This window comes from Periplaneta americana, chromosome 1 (assembly GCF_040183065.1).
Source record: "Periplaneta americana isolate PAMFEO1 chromosome 1, P.americana_PAMFEO1_priV1, whole genome shotgun sequence".
Classification (NCBI taxonomy): domain Eukaryota; kingdom Metazoa; phylum Arthropoda; class Insecta; order Blattodea; family Blattidae; genus Periplaneta; species Periplaneta americana.
This window is the reverse complement of record NC_091117.1, coordinates 125332526-125345451: the sequence shown is the minus strand read 5'-3', so window position 1 is coordinate 125345451 and position 12926 is coordinate 125332526. Positions and strand designations below refer to the sequence as shown.

Sequence of the window (12926 nt, the reverse complement as noted above, 5' to 3'; positions counted from 1 at the left end):
CTCGAAGTGTTCCTAGAATTAGACAGAATTTGAACATAAATCACTGATTGTGAAATATCAATTTTAAATATAGCAATTTATAAACAGTAAAATTATTAGAAGTGATTATGGTATATGGATAGCTGTTTCATGTGAATTTGCAAGTCTGAGTGAGAGAGAGAGAGAGAGAGAGAGAGAGAGAGAGAGAGAGAGAGAGAGAGAGAGAGAGTAGTCGTGAGAAAGTATGTTTGTTTCAATTAATGAATATTTGTAGGTCTGTAGGTGGCATTTTCAGTTGTAAAAGATTCAGTAATGGCACATTGTTTCAATTGCTCTAACATATTATAATAACATGGCTCTATATTTATTTACACTCTTGTGTAGCACATACTTAAGCTGGATTGATGCAATTTAGTAAGATTATTTATGATGTGCATATGTAGAGCATTCTCATATCTTTTGTATCAAAAGATACGACCTCATGTGCAGAACTTTTTAGCCATTTCTTGCCTTTGGAGGGAAGAAGAAGTGTTTGCATTTTTTCATGTGTTTTCAGGGTTAGTTTTTTTATGTATTTTGCAGTGTTACGCCTGGGTAGATTCCTGGACATGCTGTATGGAGCTTTTTCATCTATTCATTATCCAGACTTGACAGTGCGGATAACGTGTACATTATCCAAGATAGCCAATGCACTGTTTCTCTTGGCGGACCATATATTGTGGATTGGTCGAACTGGGCTGGTGAATATCAATAACGAAAAATGGAGTAGAGTGGCCAACAAGTACTGGCTGTACTCGATCACAATGAATCTTGTGCGTGATGTGTACGAGATATGGCGCATTCTTGAGCGGGAAGGTCGTCGCCTAGGCATCCCAACAAGTGAAGGTCTACGTCGCACATGTTTGGCCGGTGGTGTGTCCCGTAAAACACTACCTCTCAGTTTACGAGCGGTCACATTTGTACACGAGCACAAGGATGTGGTTGTAGACACAGTGAAGAATGGCTGTGATCTAATGATTCCATTGACTGCATTAGGTTATATGAGGTTAAGTCCTGGAGCTGTTGGTCTTCTTGGAGTTATATCATCAGTTGCAGCTATAATAAGCCTGGTCGATCCTTTGGCTAGGCTCACACCTTCGTAGATGAAAAATGTATGATATATTTTATATGTTTGAGAGCCAGAACAAAATTCTGAAATCAGACATCAGGAACGTGAGAAGCAAAATGTATTTATAAAATATGATGGTGTTACGCTTCTTATATGTTTAAACATACGACAATGGTTCTTCAGCGAAGTCATCTCCTCTTTCATTATGGTACTGTGAAAACACTGAAGGTAAGGTAACGAGGTCTGCAATTTATTGTGATAATGTTCCACATTCAGTGATGAATGAATGGTGAATTGCTTTCGTGTGCAATCTGATTTTTATGTAGTATATGAATGGGATGGAATGAATGTAATTAAAAAAGACATTGTTCAATTCCTGTACCTTCAAATTGTATAGATGCAACGTATTCTGGTTCAGTGATAGTTAGGTGTGTCTATGATTTATCACTCCATAATTTACAAAGTTATTGAAGTTGAAAATTAATTTCTAGTTACATTTATCAATGGACATCATAGACATATGCTTGGATAGTTTAAAGAAGTTGTTTCAGTGTCTAATTTGCAGCTAATAAAGAATATCAAGTTTTATTTAGAAGAGGGATTATCTTCACTAGAAAATATTTTGTATCTACAAAGAACAGGCACTGTTTGTCACTTGTTCCTGTTGTTTTATATGAGGCATTTTATGTACTTTTGACAAAGCTCATTCCACTTCCTCTCATCACATTTATACAATAGTATTATTGTCAAGTCACAAACCATTTGCTTCAAAGTATATTTCTTAGTTTAATATAGTTATTTAATGTTTGTTTTGTACTTCATGAGTTGATGTATAAAGGGTTTGGATATATAATTTGTTACTTTATTTTTAAAATATATGTGTATATATTGTTTTTAAGCCTTGTGTATGGAAAATGTTTTTCTTCAAGTGCATAAACCTAATGCTCATATTACTTTCAGCACATACATTATCTCTTCCAATATACATTGTGTTGTTTTTCTTACTGTCACATTATTTCTATGGACGCACAGGCCTATGTATGATAGTTGTGATACAATTTTTGCAGTCAATCGGTAGTGCCTTTATATAATATTCATTCATAGTTTTCTGCCCAAGGGCAGATCCTTCACTGCAAACCCAGCATTCTTCAATCTCCCCTCTTTCCCATCTTCCTATTTGCCTCCACATACGATCCATATATCTTTTTTTATGGTTATTTTACGACGATGTATGAACTGTTCAACTCTTGTAGCTGTCGTGTCTGAATGATGTAAAGCTGATAATGCCAGTGAAAATGAGTCCAGGATCCAGCGCCAAAAGCCACTCAGCACTTGTTCTTAAAAACCTGGGGAAAACCCAGAAAAAACCTGAACCAGGTAACTTACCCCATCCAGGATTTGAACCTGACCCCGCTCATTTCACAGTCAGGCATGCTAACCTTTACTCCACAGCTGTGGATCCATATATCTTAGTGTTGTCTGTAATCTGATATTTTCTCCTGTCTCGAACTTTTTTTCCATTCACCATTCCTTCTTTCACCTGAGGTTTATGATAGAATATTAATTTTCCCATGCTATTCTCTTATTTCGTTTAACCATTTGAGGATGATAAAGTTAAGGTGTTCCAGCAAATATTGAATCATTATTTTTTTTATTATTTATTTATCTAAACGATAACAGCTCCCTGTATTAACAAGCTTCCACAAAGACAAAGCATATTGTACAATAGGCAGTTGAAAGTATAAATAGTATACGTATGTTTAAGTTTTATGGAGTCACACAACAATGACAAGAAATGATTGAATAAATAATTAGATACTAATGAATTATTTAAAGATGACTGTAGACCGTAGAGATGGTTTCGGAGTAGAAATATGGATCATCTCAGAGCTGCAAGAACGATGTCGTCAATTGCCTTCCTCTATAGGCCAAAACGTTGCCAGGTCTGGAAGAAGAAACCGGGAATAGTTCCGCATGCTCCAACCATAAGGCCTATTACTTCAATTTGTTGTAGGCCATATTTGCCCATGAAATATGGAACGGTACGTACATAGATGTCGTTTTTTTTTTACCCTATTTACATCTTCAGGTTGGCTCTTTTGTTTTTCAAATTTAACGGTGGGATGGCAGTCATGTCTATTCTTCTTGTACTGCCATTGTCTGTCAGTCCGTGTACTTCTTCGAATACTTCAAAATTTATTGATCTAAACTGTTCGGCGATCATCGAACGAATTTATGGTGTCGTGAGTTACGGGGTACTTCACCGTGCGGACAAGAGCCCAGGACATATGCAAGTGTTTCTGGCTCTCTGTGGCATCGCCAACAGAGGATGTTGTCTCGAGTCCTGCCCGGAAGGGAATGTACGGAAGACATGTGTGCAGTCATTTTAATAGCTTCACACCACTCGCTAGAGGTTAAGCCTTCACGATGTCGATGTCGTACCCAGGAATTCGCCGGAGTAAACTCGCTGTATATCTCTACGCCAAGACCTTTCTGAGGTAGGTTAGCCCACACCTCTAATTCCTATTCTCGCAGTTTTTTCCTCATACGTCGAGCGTCATACAAACTGGTTCGTGGGTCTTTAGTTACGTCGGATGTCTCGGTTAACTGTAAAGATTTGACGCATTCGGTGCTTTCACTAAAGACATCTCGAGTGGCTGTGACGTAGGGATTGGCTGACAGTGCAAGGACACGACAAGTATTAGCGTGCTGAAGATGGGCTTCCCACTCTGCTTTGAAGAGACCAAGACCTTTACACTTCATATCTGAATAAAGCATATGGTCTGGCGTGTCCGTTGGGAGCTGTGGGATTTGTTTTAGGGCACTTCTGATAAGTTTATCACTGTCTTGAAGAAAAATTGGGATTTTGTTCGGCTCTGCGGTCTGGAAGGGATAAATCAACGATGTATAAATAGATGTGTTTAAAACCAGAAATTTTTGTTCAGATTTCAATAAGGGTGTAGAAGCCAGTAAATCGAGTTTTTTGTGTAGATTCTGAATTGTACCTTTTGAATCAAAATTTAGGGAATCATTAAATGTGACGCCGAGATACTTAATACTGTATATCTTCGTCCTAGCAAAATATTATTTCTCTCCAATGAACACAGCTCCCTCTAGAGACATTTGAATGTCATTCTGCACAATGCTATTATACCAATCTAAAATACTTGATGCTTTGCATCTCAAATTGAAGATTTGTAGTTAAGTTCTTGTTCCAGAGAATGCCTTAATTTTAAGAATTTAATATCCATTAAGCCCATCTACAGGGCTTCTATTATATGTACTAAGTTGGCACAGTGTTTTGCTTCACAGCTGCAAGCAGCGCTCCCCCAGTATAAATATGCTGCGTTCTCTTGGGACAGTATACATTCGTTCACGAAGATGGTTAGACTGCTGACTCTAGAGGAACGCATTTTTATGTATAAAGTGCATTATAAATACGAATCAGGCCATCGTGTTCGTGTAGAATTTATTCAGATGTTCCCTGGTCAATGCAGAACTGCAATTCATAATATTGTGAACAGATATGAATCTACTGATTCAATGCAACAAAAAAAAAAACACACACACACACACACAAAATTGTAAAGTTCTAACAGAGGACAAATAATTAGACCAAATTGGTGCATATCTTGAATGGTCGCCAACAAAAACACTCCTAAAATTAGCACACATTGAAGTTTCAGTGTCTTCTGCACATAAAGCAACAAAATTGTTAAAACTAAAGCTTACAATTGTATAGTGTTCCTCGTTTACAACAAGGGGATCCAGTAGCACGAGTGCGTTATTGTGAGTGGTTTTTCCATCAGTGGCTGAAGATTTAGTCGACCCACAGCTCGGTTTTTTTTTTCAGATGAGGCATGATTCCACCTGACTGAACATGTAAACAATCAAAACACTAGCTATTAGTGTTCTGAAAATCCACATCGTGTACAAGAATGCCCTCTTCATGTTAGGAAAGTTGGAGTTTGGTATATTGTTAGCACAAGACAAATCGATCCGATTTTTTTATGACTAGAACACACTTTGTGTACTCTTCACTGTTCTTATATTGAGCATTTTAATTATTGTGAGGCTATTAATATCGTATATACCGGTAGAACAAATGAAATTATAAACATTAAAGTAGACGACCTTAATCATGTCAGTCAGAATGTGTTTTACTGATACAACATCTGTTTTTAGCCAAAGAAGGACATTTCCAGTATCTTCTATTAACAGGCCTGCACAAGGTTTGCGCTCTGTATAAGGGTGGACTGGAAGAAGGGGTGATCTCGTACAAAATATACACAAAAGGAAATACAGTACTAGTAAGAGTGTTTATGAAATGAATTCCCGTTCAGTGTTTGCAAAACTATCTTGCACTATTATTAATTAATAAAAAAATATTTATTTTACAGAAATAATAGAAATTCTATAGCTACTTAAATGTACAATATCATTTTGTTATATTTTTATTTATCAGTACATCAAAACGAGGTTTTATGCTGTTGGCAGCTGAAAGGAACAGTAGCCTACTGATCGTAATGAAACATCAGTTACAGATGTTCGATGCCTGCCTTTATAAAAGTTGATTATAGAAAACAGTTGCTCACAAATATAAATGTTGAGCCAAACATAGCAATCATTTTCACAGCCAGCCTGTGTAGTCGTGGATATTATTGCTAATGTTTAGTCTTGTAAAACTCGACCAAGCTAGTAGTATTATTTAAACGATCTTTAGCTCTTAGGTCACATTGAAGATTAGTAAGTTCGAGCTGTAAATCGTTAAGGGTGCTGTTTATAGACATTTCGCTAGCCCGCGCTACGAGCGTGCTGAAATAGCCCCGACTATCGACTGTTTACTTGTACAGGATTCATATCACATCGTATCGCTAACACTGGTTTATGAATACGAAAAACGTTAGTTCGCTGATCATCCACCGGAAGCCCGCGCTAAGAATGTCTATGAATACGGCGTTAAATGTTACGTTCCGTCTTTAGATTCCTCCATCCTGTACTGTAGCAGTAGGTAACCAACGTGAAACAGTTACTGAGAATAAGCCTACACACTGCACTCCACTAGATAACTGAGGGGTCGTTTCCCTCTCCTCTACCTATAGCAAGTCTAATGTCTTCTGACGTATCTTCCTCTCCGTTTCGGCGAGCGGTAAACACAGCTCGCGCGCGCTCGTTGAGCGCTGTTTGTGCAGGTATGTTCTATAACAGTGGTCGTCAACTCGATGCCCTGTGACGTCATCTCAGGCAGCTCTGAAGCCCGCTGCGCTCGTGTTTCGCTGCCGCGGGCAAAGCGGAGGCTTGCGATGGTGGCTGCTTTTTCGTGATAATAAATGTTTCTCATACTGATCAAATTAAACTTAAAGTAATGTGAATGCCTAATACTGGTATTTACATTTATGAAAGCAATTGGTTGATAAGTTAGGGACGAAATTAAAGCTGAATAAACTAAATACTATACTGCATTTTAATTTCTACTTTTTCTTTTCATTTTGTTAATGCATGACCATTAGTAAAAATATTTCCTGATCTTCTGTAATGCTAATTTTACGAGATTTTTTAGCCTCTTTATTGCGTACTCATTGCTCAATATTATGCACCATGATCTGAGCAGTGAACTCAGAAAATGTTGTAGATTGTAGTCAGATGAATTAGCTAGTTCTGTGGTGGGATTTACTTATTTTCATTAGAGAAAACAATGTTCGTATATGTATGTGGATCCGAACATGCACAGTCTGTCGAAAGCTGCTGATGAAGCCTGAGAAATCTGACTAATGGAAAATGTGAATAAAAATCACACAGACTTTTTCCTGCTTTTATACAGTAGTACATATATTATCTTCAGTTCATTATCACACTATCAGTCTGTCATTTCTAGCTGAAGCTAAGCAGGAGCACCATCTACATCCACAGTAGATGGATAGAGATAGAGATAGAGATAGGGAAAAATAACAACAGTACCGAGAAAATAACAGTTCCAAAGAAAGAAATATAGGTCAGAACACTCAGTTCCAAAATAACAGTAGGAGTTTCTGACAGAATCTTTCTCATAGGAACTGGCGTACTGTGTTACGTACCGTGCAACTATCTTGTCTGGAACACTCCAGATACTCTCTCAGAGACCATGACAGTTCCAGCCTAAATGTTCTCCTTGGGTGTACAGTAGTTCCTTCAGAATCGAGTATGTTGGAAGGAGAGCGACATTTTTTACTACAATAAATTTGCAGGGCGCGTTTCAATATTAAATAATCAATCTGATTGGCGAATCAACTTCAGTTACATTGTTTGCTATTAATATAGCAATAAGAATGAAAAGAAAGTCAAATTGTGAGATTGTGCCTATTATTATTATTATTATTATTATTATTATTACTATTACTATTACTATTACTATTTCAGTGTCACTTTTACTATATAAAATGAAAAAAAAAATACACAAATTTATATACCACTGTATTGGGTTATAAAATTTGTATATTGTAACATATCTGCCTTCTGATGGATACACTAGAAGGAATGGTGAACGGGAGAAGAGTTTGTGGCAGAAGAAGATATCAGATGGTAGATGGCATTAAGATATTATATGGATCGTATGCGGAGACTAAGAGGAAGGCAGAAAAAGAAAGACTGGAGAATGCTGGATTTGCAGTGAAATACCTGCCCTTGGGCAAAATACTATGAATGAATGACTACGGTAACAACAGTGTAAATGTAGCCCAACTAATCTCAATGTTTATTACAAATAAATTAAGAAGCTTCAATAGAGACTAATATCACGTAACTTAGTAGTAATATCCCTTATTTAACAGGAGGAATGATCAAATTATTGCGATGTTTTATGGTTTGTATAAATTACTGTTACACCTGACTGTAACAGCTGTCGTGGTTCGAATTGCATTATGGTCTAAGATTTTTGAAAACGGAACTAGTTCCGAAACAATATAAAATTTTGGTGATTATTACGTTATGTCAGACGCTTGCTGTTATTTCTGAACTGTTCTTTGAAACTAGTACTTTCTTGGAAACGAAACTCTTGGAAAAGTTCCCTACGCTAGGCTATGAAAATCTTGAAATCTGAAAATCTGACATCATACGTTCTACTCCTGAAACTGTGAATGAAATTCCTGACGACTGTTGAGACATAGTCTACTACTTCTATTCAACATTGCAGCTAGCTTCTGTCAAGAGCCGCTACTGAACGGGAGATAGGGTTGTATAATGCCGAGCTCGAGGTAATGCACGCTTGCGCTGCACGGAAGCAGTGCTTAGCGCCCATGCCCGTTTTCAGTCGAGATGACGATCACTGTTCTATAAGATATGATTTTATACACGCTTTAAGTAGCCGGGGTTAACATAAAAGTGCAGCTGGCTGCGACATGCCCAGCCACCAAGAAGCAAAACGTGCCAGCGGTGTAATAGAAGCCCTGTAGTAAATATATTATTATGTAACTATGATTATTACAAGTCTGAAATGTTGAGTGAACTCTAGCATTTAACTCATTGCATACTTGCTCATATGACACTGATTTGAAGACTGTAGAAAAGGAACCAAACATTGTGTATTTGCAGTATGCATTGTTAGCAATCTCTAGATTGTTAGTATGCATTGCAGGCGGAGGGAGCACATAAGCCACTAACGAGGATCCATTTTTCTACCTTCAGATTTGGACGTTGAGAAATGGATTATGAATTTTGCTTGGAACCTTCTCTTTAGGGACAGCTTCCTTTTACGTGTTCATCTGTGACACAAGACCCTCAACTTTACTTCCTGTCTTAAGTAAACCTCAATGTGTACCTTTAAAATTACATTTGTCAGTTGACTTGATTTAACTTGTGAACCCAGAATCTAATGGCACTGATATCGATATTCTAGTTATAATGCTCCATAAATCGAGCCAATTTTATTTGTATATATATATATATATACATGCTTTCAAAGTTTATTGTAGCCTATTTCATTAACGATTTTCGTATTGTTGCGTGACACTGCTGTTGGAGGGATACTGTGTTTGCTGCAACTTCCTACTGTTAAACATAAGCTCAAAATTTTAATGAAAACACAATTCAGAGTGATAAATAATATGATGATGATCGACAAAATTGTATTTTAAAGAAACAAAAAATTATCGAAGTAAAAGTTACCAGAAATAATTAGTTAGTTTACCAGTGTTTTCAATCATAGTGCAATGATCATGATTTATAAATTAGCATTTTGTACAGATTACCAAGTAATGAATGATACATCATTAAAGTCCATGTTCTAGTGTTTGAAATGTACTTACGCCTTTTATGGCAGTAATTTTAAAACTGTGGAGTATATCTCCAGGCACTGCAGGGTTGCTATTAAAATTGCATTCATGAAGGATTGCGGTAGATACAGAATTATCCGAATATAAGGTGATTAATAAGAATAGAAATTATATTAATTCGCTCTTTTATCATTTGCTGCTCAGTTTTTATAGAGAGTAAGCTAAGGATTAAATTTGCAAAGCAGTTAAAAATGTAACTAAATTCAAATTGGATATATAAATTAATTTAGATGGAAAATCGTCATTAAACATTATCATGGTGCTTTATATTATGTAGAAAATTTATTTATGGAAGTTTTAAGCAATGAAAAGGTTCGATATAGTGTGTCATATTGCAGATTTTGTAATGAAGAAAATAATTTTGTTATTGCGTGTGAGCATGAGGATATGATATGAAGATATAGGACTTTAACTAGTAGGTAATCTAATGTATTTTATGGACTTATTCACATCATTGAAGAGTTTGTCTACAGTAGTTTCTCCTGCACCAGCAACTGCATCTGCTGTCACTTCGCTGAGCTGCAACGTGGGTAAGTTCATAACAACAAGGATATCATACATGAATAATAAACTCTTCAGGATATTGTGAATGACTGAAGTGACACATTTACTTATTACACAAGTGTAGGAAACATTTACTTATTACACAAGTGTAGGAAACATGGATGCCTTCAGGGGGTCAGAGGAGGTCATTTGGCTCATCCTGTTTTTTTTTTTTTTTTTTTTTTTTTTTTCCCCCCACAGTGGGTTCCTGGGGAAAAGGGGAGACATAGAGATACAGAAGCATTATGCTTTTTCTGAGGTTGTTTTTGACGTTTCTCCGCGATATTGACAACAGCACGTGCTATTATATACAGGATGAACCGCATGTAATGGTATTAATTTTAAGTTTTTTTTTTTTAATATTTCAAACAAAAAAGTTTGATATAATTTTGCTCGTTTTTACTTCCTTTCGAGAAAAAAATTATTTTATATGAAACACTTCATAGCGTATTTTGTAAAAGCTATTGAATTAATTCCCGATATGCTCAGTTAATTTAGAGAGCAGGTATTATGATGATAAATGACTTAAAATTTGCAGAAATTTGATCCCAAATGTAACTTTTCGTTCTGCAAATGAATTTTAAAACTTTATGGACTCTGGCAACCCTGTCAAGGTTATTGCCTGCTGGAGAGATGCAGCCCGCGTAATGCGAGAGATGCATGAGAACGAGAAATGTAAACCTAACACACACACACACAAAATTGCTTTTAAGGGAAATTAATTTCTTGTATGTAAGTTTACAGGTTACTACTTTACAAATTAAAATGGGAGGGAACTGTTTCTATTTTTAATTATTAATTAGATTTGTGTAACATAAAATAAGCTTTTCTTATTGTCTGTGTTCACCGAATATTTAATTAAAATTACATGGAAGTGTTAAAAATAATATTTTTAATTTAGTTAGTTTAACGTAAAATAAGCGTATCTTAATTATATGTTTCCCTTTTAGAGTTTTAAATGTTTAAAATTTTGTTTTTATAACGTGACATAAGCATCATTATTGTTTGCGTCCTCTAGAATATTCACTTCAAATGGGAGAGTAGAAATATGTCTTAATTTTAATTTAGTTTGAAATGAGCGTATCTTATCTGTGTCTTCAGAACATTTAATTAAAATTAGGTTGTAGAGTTTATTTTAATTTTTTCAATATTTTATTTAACGTGAAATGAGCAGTGTTCATTCTCCGCTCTCTTAACACAGATTAAACACAAATTAAAAGTTATATAATGTGTCTTTTTTCTTAAGAGTTCAAAAACAATGTACGTGATAATGACCTTCAACTTCCTTGTTCGTAACAAGCCAGGTGAAAGGATTGTTCAGAGCAACACAGTCATATGTGCACTCTCTACTGATTACACAGCGTTGCACAATCTCGTAATTCATATACGGTATTTTAAAATGCACATTTTTCTGGACAGCTATTCAAAATACAGCAAATGGTATTTGAATTTTTTTTTTTGTTGGTCTCTACTAAAGGAATAATCCACCAGAATTAATGACATTACTTACGGTTCACTCTGTGTGAACTATATATATATATATATATATATATATATATATATGTCTTAATTTTAACATTGCTGTCCTCTTCCGATGTCCTTATAAAAAGTGTTTGTGAGTGTGTGTGTGTCTATATGTACAGTACATACATACACACACACACACACTCTTTATAAGGACATCGGAAGAGGACAGCAATGTGTGTGTGTGTATATATATATATATATATATATACATATATATATACATACAAACACACTTTTTATAAGGACATCGGAAGAGGACGGCAATGTTAGAATTAAGACATGAAAAACCAAACAAATGTATCTAAAAAGTCTGTAATTATGCAAATTTGATTTCATTACTTACCTATACAGTAGATGCCTTAGAAGGGAACAATTGAGGGGTTAGCTGGAAGAAGGGCGTAACTCAGAAAACATAGTTTTGAGATAATTAACAAAAATTATCTGTACCCTGCATCTCTTGCTGGAATATGACACTATTCATATATACTGTAGGGTAATACCACAGTCTACTATATACAGTCACGAAGCTTGAGTTTTGAGGGTGCTAGAAACAATAGACTGTGATGGTACTATTTTGCATTGCCTGTAATGAGGCGATATTAGCGATCCTGGTAGTGAGCAACTATCTAATGTTTGCATATTTACTACGTATTGAGCTTCTCGACTGTATATACTAGACTGTGATAATACGTTCTTTTCTGATTGCAATGAGTTCCATGGTTAATGTTCAAATATTGTACGAGAAAGAAAAATTCAATTTTTTTTAATTACGCCCTTCTTCCATAGAAAAGGGTTGAAAATACCGCAATACTGTTAACTTTTCTATATTTCTATAGTAAAGGCTAGATATAACGATCTAATAACCTAACATAAACAACATGCAGAATCTTGTGAGGCCTACTGAAGTGTTTGCCTCTCATATCTGTCATTACAGTATCGCCTAGTTTAACTAGGCCTATATTTTGTATAGTTATCACTCGTTTCTTAGATGTTTTAAACAATGACAGAATAAAGAACTTGCATAAAAATTCTTCTCAGTCATGATACTGTATACCCAAGAACATTCTCAGTGCTGAGGTTTTACAGTTGTTTGACGTTGCTTAATGGTCCTCCTCTCCAAATATCCCATAAGAAATGTATCCTGTTGGTTTTTGATTCCAGTTTCCCAACATCCTCAGTGGAAAATGGCTTGTTCCTCTGTAGACATCTCATATTTCTTCTGGCAGCAACTGGCTTAAATAGTTTGCTGCTGACTTGTCAGAAATATGGTCGTTCCTAAATGACTGACTGCTAGCCTGGATCTAACATTTTATAGCACTGCATACGCCTATATTATTAGTACCTTATATCCATTCTCCACTGACAAAAATAAATAGTAATATTGTATTTCTCTCACCATTTTTCCTGACCTACTTGTGTAAGGTTTGCCGTAATTTCGTCGTCGCTTGGTAGATTATTCTTTC

At 35.7% G+C, this 12926-nt stretch overlaps 1 protein-coding gene across 1 annotated transcript in view; it reads left to right on the top strand.

Moving 5' to 3' along the window:
• Pex11ab (peroxin 11) overlaps positions 1–1985 on the top strand; it is a 47390-nt gene extending 45405 nt beyond the window's left edge. The window contains exon 3 of the mRNA XM_069827108.1: positions 562–1985. Coding sequence (XP_069683209.1) covers positions 562–1121 — 560 coding nt within the window. The 3' untranslated portion in view covers positions 1122–1985. The remainder of the gene's footprint in view (positions 1–561) is intronic.
• Positions 1986–12926: the final 10941 nt, after the last annotated feature.